Raw genomic sequence first — 18,241 nt, forward strand, 5'->3', positions numbered from 1 at the left:
AAATAGAATTAAAAAAATAGAACCATGCACGGGTCTTTGCATCTCAAAACGCTCAGGGATGGTTTTTCTTTAAAAACATAGCATAGAATGCGAGGGTCTCGAGACGTCTCCGCCATGTTGCCATGTCATGCCAACTTGCTACTGTAAACAGAAGCTCGCAACGCTCGCCCAGCCTCCAGGTTCTTCTGATTGGTCTACTGCTTTGGAACTGACATTGAGCAGCATGATAAGCAGCGCTGCGTGTAAAAGTTGAAATTGGAATAACAGACCTCGGGATGTCATGCCTAGCCAATCAGAATCCAGTATTCCAGAAAGCCTTGTATAAATAGATAATGGTTGTCTACTATGAGAACATTTTCAATTGGATTGATGAAGGTGTCTCACCTGTGTAGTTTTCAGCCTGCAGGTGCATGTCGCACAGCTTGTGAATGTATCGGATGTACATCTCCTCCTTGTTAATCTCTGACTTGTAGAAATTCTAAAACACAACAGCAAATATCACAACGCTGCTAACTGCAGAAATAAAACTCGTCTTTGAGTTTAAAGAACAAAACTCACCAGTAGGTTCACAGTGCAGCCTATTTTCTTGTTTTCCGTTTCATCACCTTTCATGCAATCCCTGTCTACACAAGAAACAAAAGACGACTTAATGTCTGTACATAATATAGACACATTTTTCTTTCTTCCATAAACAGAATGTACACTATACAAGATGTGTGTTTTATACCTGTAGTCAAGCAGTCGTTCCATTAATCGTGTGACAGACGTGACGAATGAAACACCCGTTTCCCTCCAGGTCTCCTGCTCTATCTTCTCCAGCAGACTACACGTAAACAGCACACAAACACATATGTGTGAGAGCACTTCACGTGTTGTTGGTAAAAAAGAACACCTTCTAATGGCACGCAGACTCTCTCTGGCGTTATTAGTGGCATCTGATTGGTTGAACAAGGTTAGTTTCATCTTACCTGGGGTATGGCCCAAAGAGTTGTGTTCTAAATATCCCGCAGCACAAGGCAAAGCAGAGACACTCAGATTATAACAAGAGCAGTACAACAACTGGTGTTGAAGGTGTGTGTCGGACTGGAGAGGGAATGTGTGCGTACGTGTGTGTACTCACAGTAAACTGAAGAGTTCTCTGTAATTCTCGTCTCCTTTGCCTTCAGACACCAGACTGTCAAGTTTGTCAATCAGTTCTGCCTCCACCTGTAAACATCAACATTATTACAATCAGATAAACTAACAAATGATGTAGAATGCAAGATAATTAAAGGATGATTCCACCCAAGAATAAAAAAAATGTGCACATTGTATTTTGGTACCATTTATTCAAATCTAAACAGCATGTCAAGATCCAAAAAGCACTATTAAAGTGGTACAACTGATGTGTTCTGTAAACATCCATCTATATTTTATGTCTCCTGCCACCATACAATAGCTTTGTAAACTGTCAGCGAAATGAAATATTTGCAGCCTGGATAATATGCAAATTCTAAGCAAACCGTGACAGAATAGTCATTTTAGGGTGAACTGTTCCTTTAAGAGAGACAGAAAATTATCTAAGATATACTGGACCTGTTTAAAATTGCCGTTCTTCCGCTGTTCCCAGTCCATCATGTCGTGGAAGATGGGGATCATTATATTTCGGACTTCATTTTGTGGTACAAGAGTCACACCCAAAAACGGCCCAATCATTCCCGGTATAAAGTGGATTTTATTCTCACCTGCAGGTAAACAAAAAACAACAACACTCACTAACTTAGTTTTTAGCAGTGATTATTGAAAATCATTATAATATGATTTATTCCGAAGAATTTATTAACTGAGGATATATCTTCAACCATGAGCTTTCTCAACCCTGTGAAAGTCAATTCTTGTCACACTTTTACTAGATTTGTTTAGTTTATTTATTTCCTCACATTAATATCTACACAGCAAATGCTGAAATTATGCATTTTAGTTGATCAGGCATTTATAACTTTTAACATATAGGGACATATAAATAAACATAACTGATGTAGATCTTGAGACAACACAATCACACCGATATGTATAATTTGTATTCTTTAAAAGTTCAGGGGTTAGGACAAGAATAAAACATAACAGTACGAAAAAAGCATAATATACAAATAGCCATTTAAAAAAATGATGTAAATTTAAAATAATACAAGTTAAATAATTAACACAATGTTTCTATGTGATCTTTTTATAATAAACAAATTTAAATAAAATATTTTTTTAACAAAAACATGCTTACAAAAAGAAAAAAAATGCTTATAAATGAAGTAACATCCAACACCATTGGGGTGAACAGAGCTCATGAGATACAACAGTGAATTCAAAAGCACAGAGCTCTCTCTTTCACCTGTAGAGGTCGTTATTGCTTTTTCACACTCAATATATGTGTGTGGATGCAGAAAAATGCAGGAAAACATCAGGAAGGGAAAAATAATGAGAACACTTACCCAGATTCTGCCACATGCTAAATAGTTCATAAGCCATCATGACTCTCATATCACCATACCTGTGAGAACAAGAAAAACAGAGCAAACAACACATTGCATAGAGTCATAAACCACTTCTGAAGTCAACACAAGCACAAACACACACAGCCTTGTAACATGGAAATCTGTGCTTTGAGTAGATATGACAGAGGCGAATGTTTTAGGTAGTAAGCTTTAAGTTTCGCTTTATTTTGTCAAAGCCTGGTTGGCTAACGCAACATGTGAAGGGAACGTCAAACACCAAAGTAAGTATGAATAGAGTCAGATTCAGTTCTTCTCTATGTTCAACTTGAACTGAACATAATTAACAGTATATATAATGTACTAACAATGGAAATCTATGGGGCACGTGTATAGCATGAGAATCGCTTATATTATTAAAAATATACAAACCTCACAGGTTTCTAAAATATTCAAACCATAACATTGAAAACATTATACAGTTACTAAAGTTATATGCAATCATTCATGATAATAATCTTGGAAATCTATGCAACTCAATAACTTTGAGAGGGATCTGCCAGATATGTTGAAATGAGTAAAGTAAAGCAGATTGACTTCTTTGTACTGTTTTTAGATCTACAGCTCATTACTGCGCTGAATATACTGAATATAAAGGATAGAGACTTACTTGTCAAAGACTTTCTTTCTTTTGGCTGGTGTCAGAGTCTCCAGCTGTAGACTGGGCTGGTTGATAAAAAGTACAGCCAGACTGAAGTATGAATTCCATACCTGGTGCACAAATAAACACACAAAAGCTTTAGTGCCTTTTCTGCTCCAGCGTGAACATCAGACACTTAATGGAGATCTTGACAAAGTTGTGGAGGAGACTGCTAAATGAGCTCATACAATTGCTTTACATCTTTGGTGGGTGTGCCTTGAAGCCCCTCCCTTTCACAAACTGGAAGCCACACCCCTTTTAATATGGTTAATCACTCATAATGCAAGTTGGATTTGTCATAAACAGTATATACCATTCCATCGGACGCGCGCTCCTGGACTGCAGTTTGTCACGACTGCCACAGACTCGAGAGACGCGGAGAGTGCAAAACGATACTTTTAATGAGCATAAACACGATACATAGAATGAGCACGATAATACGGACGAGAACGGACAACACAGGGGCAAACATGCTGAGTATAAATAGAGTCTATGTGATGAGGATATTGCTGACAGCTGGAGTGATGGCGGACGAGACACAGGTGCGGGAACGTGGGTAATGTAGTCCGAGGGGGAAACACGGGGAGAGACAGATGGGAACCGTGACAGAACTCTCCCCTCCCGGAAGGCGCGTCCTCATGCCTATGATGTTGCAACTCAGGAGGGTGTCCTGGAGGCTGACGGGGAACACACACTGGACAGGATGGGAAGCCTCCAGGATGGTGCTACCGGCACCGGGGTTCAGGTGGTCCATGAAGGTGCCGGTAGCTCAGGCGGCCACGGTGGTGTGGGCAGTTCGGTTAGCCATGGGGGTGCCTAACTGCCTTGACGCTGGAGTCGGGAGAGCTGGGAACGGCGGCTGCCGTGACGCTGGAGCCGGGAGTGCTGGAGGTGATGGCCACCGCTGTCGTGGCGAGGAGGCTGCTGAGAGTTAACACGACTGTGGCATACCGAGGGCGCTTGCCGGGAAAAGTCCCGGGAAGTAGCCGTCGCCCAGGCGCAAGCCAGTGCCAGAGCCATGATGGCCACTGCAGTGGAGTTTGGGGAAGCCTCGGAGGAGGAGCCAGTGGTAGTTTCAAAGGAGGAGCCAGGGGAAGCCACGGAGGAGGAGTCAGGGGAAGCCTCGCAAGCTGAGTCAGGGAATGGCTCGGGAGAAGGCTTGGGTAAAATTGAAGAGGAACAGGGGCAGAGCTCTGGAGCTGGCTCGGAGAGTGCTGGAGTGGGAGCTCGGGACAAAACTCTGGAGTGGGCTTGGGAACTGTGGCAGTCTCTATTTTAAATAGAGGGTCGAACTCATAGAGCAGCTGAACCGCAAGGGGGGGGACTTTGGAGCAGAGATGCTGCGGAGATTGGAGGCGGAGAAGCCGGGTGGCTTCGCGAGCAGTGAAGCCAGCTAGCTCGAGTGCGGAGATGCCGGCGGGCTCGTAAGAGCAGTGGCGTGAAGGTTCGGGAGAGAGCGCTGGGTGGTGGAGGAGTGAGGTGTGGACCTGGAGTGAGCCGGAACGAACCCCCTGCAAACAACCGGTACTGGACGACCATCGCTCAAGTCCCCATCAGCACTCCTGACGCAGAATTAATAGCCATACTCGATAGGAGTATATTTAGAGGGTGAGGCAGAGGGGAACTGTGACGCACTTCCGGTCTATGTTTGGCTAGTGTCTCATAATATAACTATTTATATTTTATTTTATTTATGTTCAAATAATTTATATGATTATTTTATTGTATAATGAAAGTGAATTTTGTTGAATAAATCATTTGTTGAATGGGTCGTGTAGTTTGGTCGCATTTAAAGAAACCGTATGGTACATTGACATCTAGCGGTTGAGCTTGGTATCGCAGTCTAAATTCAAAATTTTGGAGAGGCAAGTTTAGCCAAGTCACGGTTCTTCTCGGCTTCTTTTGCTTGTTATCAGAAATAATCTACAGGCACTCTGTTGTTTGCGAATGTGTACCGGAAGTTAAGTACAGTCCATGAATGCGCGCATGGGTTTGTTTATTTATTTATTTATAAACGTTTGTTTATGATGTCACTTTGAAACAGTCTATAATATATAGTGAAATGCTTTGTACAACATTCATCCTACAGTATGCAATAAAATGATATAGACAATAAACAAAAAAAATGAAGAAAATAAAATAGAAAATAATACATAAAATCTGAAAATGTATGTTTAGGAACTTTAATGTTGATTTTACGATGTCTTAAAAAATAAATAATAATATATATATATTTAACCTGCAAAAGCTGCACCCCTTTAACCAGGATGTGTCAGTTACAGAACAGAATCAATCATCTAAAACCAAGACCACTTTAAAATTTAAGCTGGTCTAATAATGTGTACATTGTTTTTAGCACAGTTAGTCCATTTAAGTCCAGCAATTACAGGCAGCACCTTGTTTTTCTCTAATAGATAACCTTCATTAATAATTCACTAGATTGAAACTTTTCAGAGGCTATATCCCTGCTCAACAACACCATCTGTTTTGTTCAGGGAGATCTGCTTCATTATGGGGTGGATTAGAGAGTGCCCAATAGCGGGACTACATAAACACCCATACGGGCACATTTCCATACATGTGAGAAGAAAGTGTGTTAGTGTGTGTTTTAGTCACGGCCACACACCTTAAAATCAAAGTCGGCGTCTGTGAAGCTTTTATGGAGAACAGGGGATAGATATTGAGTTGTGCTCACGATGATACTGGAAGATAGAGAGAGCAAGAGATCATGATCAAAACAACCAAGACTTTATCACTCCATTGAAAGCTTTATTTTAACATTCCATATATTATAAATATAACATACAGTATTTGGATTTGACTTGCTTATAAACATGTTTATAAATGAAAAATATACATTTATTTCAGTAAACACTGTACCATGGTAAAATCACTTTAACACCCACCTCTCATGGTGCATTCTATTACAGTACATTAGCAAACAGCAATATTTTAAAGAAACAAATGTATTTATTGAACATTTATGGTGTCAACTAGAAAAGAAAACTAGAAAAGACTCGTATAACATGACAAGCATGTGAAGGAGGGGCAGATTCTCACTTGCTGGTCAGAAGGCGCATGACGTTCCAGTCCCGAGGAAAGATGCTGAGCTTCATTAGGTTTCTGAACACACAGAAGATCTTCAGCAAGAATTCCTGGAAGAGATTAAACCCACGAGAGAGATGTTAAACTGCATTATAATTTAATGCACATTTCTAAAATAGTTAAGTAATATTACACAACTCTCTGGAATACTTGAGGTCGATTCTGGCATTGCAGTTAATGTGTTTTTGTAAAGCACCTGATTGTGGTCCCAGGAGGATTTCGACTCACCTTTAGCTCCTCTTTGCTCTGGAAGTTGTCCAGCAGGTGTTGGAAGTGAATGTCTAACATTTGACGCAGGAGGGACAACAGACACGACACGTATTCCCCCTGCCAATCAGAAAACGGGGAAGTCTCTGTGAGCCAATCAGTCTGTTCATTTGATCCTCAAACATCCAATAAAATGCATTTTAAGGGAGCGGGGTGGCAAAATGAATGAGAGGTGAGGAGACGAACATACAGTATATGGGTGAATTTCAGAAATCTGGCGACAGAAGATTTTGCGGTTATCAAAAGAAATAAAAACTTGACTCAAAGAACTTTCGAAAATACTATCTTCCCAAATTGCCATTATGCGAATGCAAATAATAAATACTTTAATGCATACAGTACGTATTCATCAAAGCGTAATTAGTTATACTGCTGTATACTATACTGGTAAAAATGATTATTTTTATACATGAAATACTGTATGTTAATATAATTAGGAGTTCGAGGTGAAACATGACCTTGGGATTTTACCTTGGGTAAAATGGTTTTACCTTGGGTGTGGTTTTCATGAAATTCACCCTTATGAAAACATAATATCTGAGTCAGTGAGTGTAAGAGACATAAAAGACAACACACACATAATAATGTAAAAGCGAGAGAGAGGGGTGGGGACGGGGTAATAGAGTGCAACAGTGACCACATACTTTTCCTAATATCACCAGGATTTTCTATAAAGGGGTCATATGGCGCGAATATGTGTTTTTCTGTGTCTTTGGTGTGTTATAAGTTGCCCATGCATGTATTAGACACGTAAAATTGCAAAAATTAAAGTGTGGGAACATAAGATGCATTCTATCTAAAATGTGAACGCTCACCCAGACCTGCCTGAAACGCCTCGTGTAACCACACCCCCACAAATCTACGTCACTTCGTGGTATGAGTTGACTAAGACCGCCCAAATGTATACGCAAGTAAGGTGGGCGTACCTGTCAGTACAATTGCTTTGGAACCTGATGTTCCAAATATGGTAAGAGGCGTTACATTTCCGTCACACGCTTGCAGTATTCGACCAATCACTACGCACTGGTTAACTGGCCAATCATAGCACACCTCGCTTTTCAGAGCGATGAGCTTTGTAAAAAATCTGTACGTTTCAGAGAGGCGGAGCAAAGAGGAGATACAAACATGCACTGTGTGTGGAAAATACAGCGTTTTTGAACCTTAAATCGTGTATACACATTGCATTACATCTAAACCAAACGATAATATTCATTTTAGCCGTGTCATGTGACCCCTTTAAGGTTTGATGCCACGAACAAAAATAATAAATCACATTTCATGTTACGATCGTGACATCAAAGGTGATGTAAAACAAATTTGTGTAAGCTTAACAGTGTCAGAAANTCACTACGCACTGGTTAACTGGCCAATCATAGCACACCTCGCTTTTCAGAGCGATGAGCTTTGTAAAAAATCTGTACGTTTCAGAGAGGCGGAGCAAGGAGGAGATACAAACATGCACTGTGTGTGGAAAATACAGCGTTTTTGAACCTTAAATCATGTATACACATTGCATTACATCTAAACCAAACGATAATATTCGTTTTAGCCGTGTCATATGACCCCTTTAAGGTTTGACGCCACGAACAAAAATAATAAATCACATTTCATGTTACGATCGTGACATCAAAGGTGATGTAAAACAAATTTGTGTAAGCTTAACAGTGTCAGAAAAACACGCATCACACATCATATTTGCGCGTGTACATTCTAGCAAGTGAGGAAAAAGTCGATTTTGAACAACTGCAGCGGCTGGTGTCGTTTTGCTCTCATGGACAAATTTTCTAACCAGAATGCATTTCTTATGTCAGCCGGCAGTCGAACATGCCTCTCGTCTGGCCCAGTACCACAGTGACTTTAGCTGGTGGATCACTCTTCGGGATTATGAGTATATTCATTTTTCCTGGAATGCAGACACTATAAATTAAGTTACAAGTACCCTGATTTATTTTTATGGAAGCATGCACGTGTTTAACCACCTCTGAATTCATGTTAGGTCTAGGTTTATTCGTTATAGAGAAAATAAGTTGAGAAAGAAACAGAGAGATGGAGATCTCAGTAGGGGGATGCTGTCAAGCAGGTGGGTGAGAAGATCGAAGGAATGGAGGAAAGGGAAAAAGGTAGAAGAATCAGATTGTTAGTTACTAACAGTGATTTCAGCCGTGCACTGTGGACAGCGCTGCCCTCTTACCGCCTCCTGCGACTGAGATTTACTCATGATGGCCAACAGCGTCTGTAACAACACATCTAACAAACTCTCCACCATCATTTCCACCTCTTCCTGTACAGAGCTCTCCTGCAAACAGGAACAGAGAAACAGTTTCCTCGATCAAAGCTGAAAATTGGAATTCCTGAAGATTTGTAAAAGAGCTGATTGTGTTTGGGTACCAGTGAGCTGCTCTTAATAATGGAGAAGATGCTGCTCAGGATCCCCGAACAGATGAGAAGCTCCTTCTGTTGCCTCAGATGCAGATGAATGTGATGTAGAACAACAGGAAGCAGAATTCTCCTTGATTCTGTAGACAAAGAGACACAAAGGTTGATAAACAAGCATGCCACAGTTTAAGTGATGTAACTGAACACCGGCGTTACCCATTGACTGGCTTTATGTCTATACAATAGAAGTCAATGGGTACGGCATTTGTTCGGTTACCAACATCCTTCAAAATGTCTACTGTTGTGTTCCTCAGAAGTAATAAAGTCATACCTGAAATGACAAGAGGGTGAGTAAATGGTAAAAAATTGGGTGAACTATCCAATTTAGAGTATTTAAACTGCTTAAAACATATTTTAATCATGGTAACATCGCTGTACAATGTACAACTACTAAATGTTTTAACAAAAATGCTGCATACAATCAAGCTTTGTAGACTAGTTTAGTGTTCATTTCTTGGATCAAATGTATCAAATGTAAATCAAAAATATTCAATAAACAATTTTTATAAAAAGGGAAAATGTCGGCCAGTCAAACAATTTATTTGAACTATACTAATCACACTATTTGCCAATCAAATAAATAAACGAACATAAAACTTCTGCACGGTGGGCTTTTTCAAAGCTTTTTTATTGTTTTTAATCTCATATACCGATTTGCATATTTTGTTATGTTGAGCTCAAGTCCTCCCATCAAACACAATAGGTTCCTCCAATTTAATGTATTACACTTCAATATTTTTTTACTTATAAAACTAATTTATTGGTTTACAGTTTTTTATTCAGATTCATTAAATTCATGAAATGATAAGTTAAATTAAAACAATTAAACATATATATATATATATATTTAAAATATAAAAAAGCACAACAAAGTGCATTCTGAATATTTATGCATTGCTATTAAATGTTTATTTGACTTTACATTGTTCTATTATGATTTCCTGAGGCAGCAGTCCATTTTAAACCGTCCGTTTCCTGTCCAAAAATATTTTGATGGCAAGATGCTACAATCGATCTATTATAATCAACTATTTCAATACAACAGGGTATATGTCGAACGTCACATGACCAAACCGGAAAACAGGTCTTGACTGTCGTCTTGTCGGAAAAAGTGTTAATAGCATTATACATTTTTGATGTAATCAGAAAGCTAACCTGCTTGCCATTTCAGTTTTAGTGTTTATTTATATTTTAGATTAAAACTTGTATTTATGAATCTACGTCAATGAATGAATCAATGTATTATGTACATAGAGTAAACTCATTTTTGGTATATTTTCTTAAAAGCATTTTGAGTAAAACAGCTCTATATGTAACGAGCGCAAAGACCTGAACATACAACGATACCTGTTTTCCGGTTTCTGCATGTGACGTTCAGCATAAAGCCTATATTCATATTAAAACTTTGCTTCATCTACACTTGTCACACATCAAACGCCTCACATATTAAATGTTTAAACTCATACCCGGGAAGGAGAAAAGTCTACTGTCCACCGTACGTGCGATAGACTGGAGTTTGACCACGTCCATGGACTGCCCGATGTGTACTGTGCTGGGCATGCTGCCCAGAGTTCCCCTCACAAATTCTGCCACTTCCTGCACTGTGAACATCTGCAGGAGCTCATCAAATATAGCCGGGAATGAGTTGAGAAGGGCAGCCTGCAGAGTAGATAAAGAAAGACAAGAACAATGATGTAAAGTTTGTTGCGGTGAAGGATGTAACTCAAGATGTCAAGAGACTGTTGGCCAAAGATGGGATCATGGGAACTTTCTGGACATCATCCAGTAAGCAAGTCATTAATAACGTCACGGTGACAGACAGTGAAATATTACTTAAAATAAAGAAAAGTGACATTTGTCTAGCCCTGTCTACTCCTGCTTAGGACTTTTCCAATCCCCTCTTTGCTCAACAGTCCAGCGACACCATTCATTGCAAGCAAAGTGGTTCCCAGTTCAATACCAGAAATGCTGGGAGTGATCCAAACTTGTGAGGGAAGGTATTAAATGCTTGTGTGGGAGAAGATTCAGCATCAAACACAGCAATCAAAACTCAAACACGTCAAACCAAAACCAAACAGCTTTGGGGGAGTTGGGAAGCATTTGCGGGTGTTGGTCAGTTTGTTGGTTCATGTTGGGTTCATGTTGGGTTCTGGTGGCTGTCTGGTGGTCTGGAGTGGTTGCAATTATGTTTTGCACCTTGACGATGGATTGGGTTGTGAGGGTGTCTCCATTCCGTTACTGTGTGACAATTCAACAAGCTGCAAACTACTTACGGACATAGGAGAGGGCCGTGGGGTATTACAACTCAACGGCTGCACGCAGCTGCCCTGGTTGGTAGTGGCTGGTCCTGTAGGAGGCTGGGGACCCTGGGGGAGTACAGTGAGGTGGGGCAGGATTGGGTCAAGAACCGGGGCAAGTATGGGAGGTGTTCACAAAGATACAATACGGGGCAGTTTAGGAATAAATTGAAGTCAATAAAAAATGAGAATACAGTCTTGGAATTCTTAAAATGGTGTGTGGGATGGACTGTAGTGTGTTATTTCTATCACAATTTCATTTTAATTTTTGGGTAAACATTAAAAAAGGTCCCACAGACCCAAACGCCACACAAGGGTACCCCTTGTAACTTATCTCACACTGGCTATAGAAATGACATCTCTAATGAAAAATGTTATATCTTGTGACCAGATATCATCTAGCAACCACCGTGAACACCTTAGCAACCACATAACACAATCAACCCATCATCCTGACATGCTGGGGTTCATTTTTCACAGTTAAGCGGCACCCAAATTCTCTTCAAAAATGTTCTAATGTTCTTCAGAAACATTCAAAAATGGTCTAATGTTGTCACATCAACATCTTGGAGGCTGTGGTGTAGGTGTCGATCTTCTTCAGGTTTAACACTTCACATCTGCTTCAACCATCTTAAGCAAGCAGAGATACTCCAGAAGCCTGAGGAAAAACCTCACATCGTCTGATCACAACTCACTCTACATGAGAAATGATTTAACAGCTTCTCCTTCTGATGGGGCTGTCGAAAGTGTTTAGATGTGCAACTTCTTCAGGGCAGAGCTAGACAGACACATCAATCTGATAGAAGACTAAACAAAGCTGAGCCTAAAGAAAACAGCTTTAATCCCATTGGCTTTAGATGTTAAACATTTACCTTAACAACTGTTAATGTCATGCTTTTTATTTTCAGTATTTTCTCTTTTATGAAAACACAGACTTAAGCTTCAAGCATGTTTTTGTTTGTTATTTGTCTTGTGTTAAATGTAGTAAATATCATCTTGAGTGTATGTTAGTGTGAATGTCATTACTTCTAATATGAAGCCTCAGACCATTGCACATTTTTATCCCTTATTGTACAATTTGTTGCAGCGTATTTCAATATTTTATTCTTAGCTTTAATATATTTTAATAGCATCTTCTGTGCATTGCATTCTCGGGAACTTGTAGTCTGCTTCTGTACACACAGTCGTCCTGTTAACTAATAAAATTGAAAGAAAATCTCTTATCTTTGCCCTTTGTTTGTTTCTGACCTGGGTGAAAATGAGGGTCTCCGAGCTGCGGCTGTCCAGGCTGAGCACGAAGCGGATGGACTGGAAAAGCTCCTGGATGCTAGCGCGGAACTGGTCCTCTTCCATCCCGCAGGTGGCCCGCGAGTAGAGGATCCGCGACTGGACGATGAATTTAAACAGGTATTCCAGAGCCTGGAGGAGATTTATAGTTAACAAGTGTAGATGAAAAAATGTAAACGATAACTTTATGTGTTTTGACTGATCCGAGAGCTAACCGATAATGCCCTCCAAGATGAATTCAAGAAAGCTCATAATTCCCAGATTCAAAAGATAGTCATGACTTGAATCACAATGCTTAATAACATTTGCTGGGGTCGAGTTATTTGTTCTGGTCCTTTGAGGACAACACTAGCTGCTTTAGCCCTTTTAATGCAATGTATTATTTATTTTAGTTCCTGTACAAGCTGAATCGTGAATGACTTTGTGGATTTTGTCTCTTGATCTATTGCATTATTTTCATGGTAATAAGCATAACATTAAATGATGTAAATGACAAATAAACAGCTAAGGCATGTTCCCGGTTTCCAGTAAGAATGAAAATGTCACTGCTGTCCTTCTAAAACCTCATATCTCCATATTTAGATTTTTATTTTTTGTCATTAATCATTATTATTATAGACCCTTTATGTTTGGTTTTGCAAATATCTAAACGTACAAAAAAGTGCTTGTCAACTTTGACAACACAGCATTTATTCATTAAAGTGTACAGAGGACCATCCTAATAAAATAAATGTTATTGAAATTTGCAGAAGATAATATAACATCAACAGCAAGCCAACACGCAAGGTGGCAAGGAACCAGAACTACAATGATGATTAAATGGAGAAAAAAACCTTGAGAGAAATCAGACTCAGCCGGGAGTGCCAGTTGGTGGTGAAGCAATTGATTAAAACAACCCAAAGTCAAAAAGGTACATTAGTATTCTGTGACAAGATCACAGAGATCTTACCCGCATTGCTTCTTGGATGTGATCCTGACGTACAACTTCAGCTGATCGGTCCATATACCATTTCAGACAGCGAATCAGCTCTCTGCGTTTTAAATGGGAAATCTAGTTAGATTATACCACGGGACTGTTATTTGATATTAACCTTTTTTGCAATGTTGCCCCAGAGTAACAAACCCATTGGGTTCATTTTGCAAGGACATCATTAATATATGACGGCAATAGAATAGTTAATAACAAGGGATGACCTTGAATTAACCAAAGCAATGATTTTTTTGTTGGTCACACAGCATCCTGGCAGCCATGTTGATTGTCTGTTCTTTGCTCTAAAGAATGACCTTCATGAAAGCATTACACACTAAAATATGATTCACATTTGTTACTGATTAAATTTTACTTCTGTAGTCATAAATAATTTGAAGGATATAAGGAACACATAAAAGTAATTGTGTAAGTTGTCCAGATGTATTATCATTGCAAAGAATGCACCCACTATAGAAACTATTACAGTTTAGTGGTCCTTATACAGTATATGTAGGCTTCTGTAGGGCCTGAAGTATTGTCCTGAAAAAATATTCACTGAAAATGGATGTACTTACTTGTAAGCCAACGCTCCAGCGAAATGTTTCTGGATGTAAGTGTCCATCACAGGCCTGAAGTGATAAAACTTACTGTCCCGAAGTAGATTGATGATAAACACCTGCATAAAGAAAGACATCAGAGGTCAGTTCCACAACTCTGTTTGAAGGGAAATTATATTTAAATGCGATAGAACAGAATACATATTCTAAAAAAACAAACATTGGCTTGAAATATGCAGTTTGGAGGATAACAATGCTTCTAAAGGGATCATAATATTTATTTTTATTAAATAATGTTAATTAAGGTTTCTTTGACCAAATCATTCTTAAATTACTTTTTAACTTTTTTAATTACTTATTGTTACCGTTTCTTCAAAAATCTTTTGTAAATGGCCTATTTGCATATGAAAAAGTAACAACACTGCATCCATATATAAGCAGGACCATATATTTCTGATAAGTTTAATATACTTTTTAACATAGTATTTAACTTAGAATATTATCTTTAAATTAATATATTAACTCGTTTTACGAAAGTCTGCGTTGAATTGAATCAGATTAAAATGAAACGATTCTTGTTAAAAATAAACTTCAGCCATTTTTATTGATGAGATCTTTTACATAGATATGCAGAAAAACAAGCTTAACGTCATTTTATGCACAATATTATTTTCTTAAAATCCTGAGATGAGGATGCTAAAATATAACATCATTTGATTTTGATTTGCACATTTTGATTGATCTTATAATAGTCTTTAGTCACAATAATTTCCACACAGTGTTGTTACATCTGTGTTATTTATGTTTTTACGTTTATTATTATTATGAAATGTGAAAAGAAAATAGAGCCTAGTTTCCGTAAATCCATTTTTTTTTGACTATGGAAAAAGTTTAACAAAGTTTTACTGCTTTTATAACACTAATCTTGAATGATGAAAGACTTTTTCATATAACCCCTTTAAAATTTCCCCAAGTGTGTTCTCATTTTGCAAAAGCTGAAAATCTCTTGAAGTTGATTTTAATTCACAAAGACAGTGTCTTGACTAAAGATGGCAAACTCCAAAGGACTGCTGTACATTTCTCAAAATGAACAAACCAGCGGGGCATGTACATTATTCTTCTCGCAGAAACATGACAGATGTGTTCGGGCCATGAGAGGCTAGAACATCTTGACTCTTTTTGCAGAAGTACAGGAAGCTAAAGGCTCTCTGGAGACGGCACCATCAGGCAGCTGTGAACGCCTAATAATGCCTGGATCCACGCCAGCAGAAACCTTTCATTTTTCAAACCGAGACCACACACAAACACGCTGCTTGGGCTCTCCTGAATGTGATAAATCGTGTATGTTTAAGGACGTGAGCCTGTACAGGCGTTTTCGTGCTTGTATAGTAAATGCGGGTCTTGATGAATGAGGAGTGAAGACATTATTATAACAGTGAATTATTAACGTTAGGTAAGTTATGGCGTGGTCTTAAAATAACGATGTATTAACATTTTCTCACCAGTGACTGGAATACCAGCGGTCCATATTTGTCCGTGTTGTCATCCAGAATGGAAAACAGAGTGTCAAGAATATCTTGAAGAAACTGGAGAAGAAATATAGAAAATTAGCATGTAATTCACATGATTAAAACATTCATGTTAATCTGTTCATTTTTAATAAAGAAACAGTATACACAACAGAACGCTCACTTTGACAATTTCCTCCCCGCAGACGTGCCGCAACCGACCCAAAATGTCCATTACACGGTCCGGATGTGCTTTCCACTTTAATAAAGCTAGCAGATCGACTAAAGAGACATAATAGGAGCATGTTATAACCCTGATAATAACCGCAGAAACTGATACGTGCAAAAAAAATCGAATGTTGTGCCATGTTTGTAAATGATATTGCATTATTAAAGCATTTATACACAAGTTCGACGGCACAAGTTTATAGATAAATCAGAAACCATGGTGATACTGGTGGAATTTCACATGGCTCTCAGCCAATCAGATTCGAGAACCAGAAAGAACTGTTGTAAAATATGTAATAACATTGTTATTAAGGGATATTAAGATACCGTTCTGTGTTAGTTTAGTGGAGGAGAGCTGAGTTGAGATCCAGAGGGTTTCCTTAGTGCTGCGCTGGAATATGAGGCTGGATGGGATGTTTGGGCAGCCATTGAAGTCGTCCTTACAGCAGGGCAGACCCAGGTATAGAGCGTGGTTACTGAAGGTCGTGTTTTCATCACACTGATTCATAGACAGAAAAGAGATTGAATTACATTTCAACTAAATCTGTAAAATGAAAGAATTTCTGTTTATCTATGTTTACATATGTATATCTTTGTTGATATATGTATATATTTAGAGGGCTTTCAACACCTTTTATTGCGTTAGGAAAGTCTAGAGCTGACAGGAGAGCTTCGGGCAGAGATAGGGGAGTGGGTTCGGCAAAGGAATCTCGAGACAGGAGTCGAACTGGGGTCGACGTGAGAGCACTGGCGCTATATGTCGGCGCGCTAACCACTATTTTTGTATTAAAAATAAATCTTTAAAGCGATTTATCTATGTTTACATTATTTTATTTAGGTTTTAAAATTATAATACTTTAATTATAAATATAAATATATTAGTGCTCAAAATTAATTTGTTTTTTCATATTTTAAATGAAAACAATATATTTTACGAAAAATGTTTAATACATATTATACATATTTCAAGAAAAAAAGAATATATAATAATATTATTTTTATTTTGTAAACAAGACACATTTTACTAATATAAGTATGTTAACATTGTGTCAGTCATAATTATAAGTAGATTGCTACAATAAATCCACTAGAAACAACATAATAAATACATATATTTTATATTAATTTTATTATTTTAAATTATAATTAAAAAAATAAAATAAAATAAACTTTATAATGACTTATAAATATTTGTAATTTTTTTTACACAACACATTGATTTTGATCATTTAAGTTTGTCTGATACGCTTTGTGCTCCACACAACGGAATAATTGTTCATAATTGAATAACAGCAAGCAAAGCAATAGCGGATGTCGCCTTCACCTTGTAGACGTAAAGCTCATGGCTTTCATCTGACAGCGTGGTGCCGTCTTCCCGCATTAGTGGAGTGAAAGCAAAGCCAAAAAGCTTTTTCTCTCCTTTGTCCTTTGCTGCAGACACACAAAAGAGGAATATTTTCCAATTTGTCTGATACGTTTCAAGTAGAAGCACTTTCAGATCATTCAGATGCATTATATTACTTCATGAGTACAAATTTTGTTTTAAAATTTTGTTCCTGTATTAACAGCATTGAAGCACGCTTTATGCTGGAGAATTCCTCTAATAATCTTTTTGGGTTGGTAAATATACCGTAGTAAGCACAAACTATACTTATCCTCAGATCAAAAAGACTTTTAACAGCATTACTATATCACTGATTTATTGAAAGTGATGCATCCTTACTTGAGCAGTGTCTAAACTCAAAACGCAGATGGGACCCCCGGAATCGGTCAATAGGGATGGGAAGTTTGATGACCTCACTCCAGCGTGGACTGTTGTTGTGGTAGAGGACGAAAGATCGGTATTCGCTTATGTTGTGTTCTCCTGAGCCCAGACTGATGCATTCCTAATAAAATGATATAAAAAATGCTCAAGGAATATAGCTTTTGTGCAGCAAAGTTTGTGGCACACAATAATTATGGGTGAGCCTATTTCAGTGACTACATGTTTCAACAGAAAAGCTACGTGTCATTTGTATAGTTAGACTTGGATTGACGTACTTTGAGGAACTCGCCATCAGCGTAGAGGACATACATGGTGACCTCGATGTTCTTCTGAACGCTCTTGCCGCCCCTTTCGAAGTCTCCTCTCTCAAGGATGAGGTAGAGATCATTGCGTACATCAACTACACATCAACAAAAACAAAATTTGCTCTTTGAAATGCAAACAAAAATTGGCAAATTGAGTCATTGTGTAGTTTCTGTTGTGCCATTAAAACACGTTTGTTTTTGATTCTGCTAACGAGTACTAATGACATCACAACGTCAAGTTAAAAAACAGCATTTATTTATCTAGCATTACTAACATATTTTAAAAGGTGAATTTGGTACTTTTTTATCATGTTCCTACACCTACATGGTTTTTTTTCAAGCTTACAAGAG

The 18,241-nt window shown here is 38.3% G+C and overlaps 1 protein-coding gene across 1 annotated transcript in view; it reads right to left on the reverse strand.

Moving 5' to 3' along the window:
- The window catches only part of dock3 (dedicator of cytokinesis 3), a 125,072-nt gene that overhangs the window by 13,654 nt on the left and 93,177 nt on the right, over positions 1 to 18,241 (reverse strand). Inside the window, exons 15-38 of the mRNA XM_057326450.1 lie at positions 17,861 to 17,985; positions 17,544 to 17,706; positions 17,145 to 17,251; positions 16,148 to 16,319; positions 15,777 to 15,874; positions 15,587 to 15,670; positions 14,103 to 14,203; positions 13,507 to 13,588; positions 12,519 to 12,689; positions 11,247 to 11,339; positions 10,440 to 10,632; positions 8,926 to 9,053; positions 8,687 to 8,833; positions 6,499 to 6,597; positions 6,226 to 6,320; positions 5,792 to 5,867; positions 3,136 to 3,236; positions 2,466 to 2,524; positions 1,576 to 1,724; positions 1,121 to 1,206; positions 969 to 995; positions 728 to 823; positions 559 to 619; positions 385 to 478 (exon numbers count right to left, since the gene is read on the reverse strand). Of these exons, the coding sequence (XP_057182433.1) occupies positions 385 to 478; positions 559 to 619; positions 728 to 823; positions 969 to 995; positions 1,121 to 1,206; positions 1,576 to 1,724; positions 2,466 to 2,524; positions 3,136 to 3,236; positions 5,792 to 5,867; positions 6,226 to 6,320; positions 6,499 to 6,597; positions 8,687 to 8,833; positions 8,926 to 9,053; positions 10,440 to 10,632; positions 11,247 to 11,339; positions 12,519 to 12,689; positions 13,507 to 13,588; positions 14,103 to 14,203; positions 15,587 to 15,670; positions 15,777 to 15,874; positions 16,148 to 16,319; positions 17,145 to 17,251; positions 17,544 to 17,706; positions 17,861 to 17,985 (2,607 nt within the window). The remainder of the gene's footprint in view (positions 1 to 384; positions 479 to 558; positions 620 to 727; positions 824 to 968; positions 996 to 1,120; positions 1,207 to 1,575; positions 1,725 to 2,465; positions 2,525 to 3,135; positions 3,237 to 5,791; positions 5,868 to 6,225; positions 6,321 to 6,498; positions 6,598 to 8,686; positions 8,834 to 8,925; positions 9,054 to 10,439; positions 10,633 to 11,246; positions 11,340 to 12,518; positions 12,690 to 13,506; positions 13,589 to 14,102; positions 14,204 to 15,586; positions 15,671 to 15,776; positions 15,875 to 16,147; positions 16,320 to 17,144; positions 17,252 to 17,543; positions 17,707 to 17,860; positions 17,986 to 18,241) is intronic.

The sequence above is a fragment of the Triplophysa rosa genome, linkage group LG25 (assembly GCF_024868665.1).
Source record: "Triplophysa rosa linkage group LG25, Trosa_1v2, whole genome shotgun sequence".
Lineage (NCBI taxonomy): Eukaryota > Metazoa > Chordata > Actinopteri > Cypriniformes > Nemacheilidae > Triplophysa > Triplophysa rosa.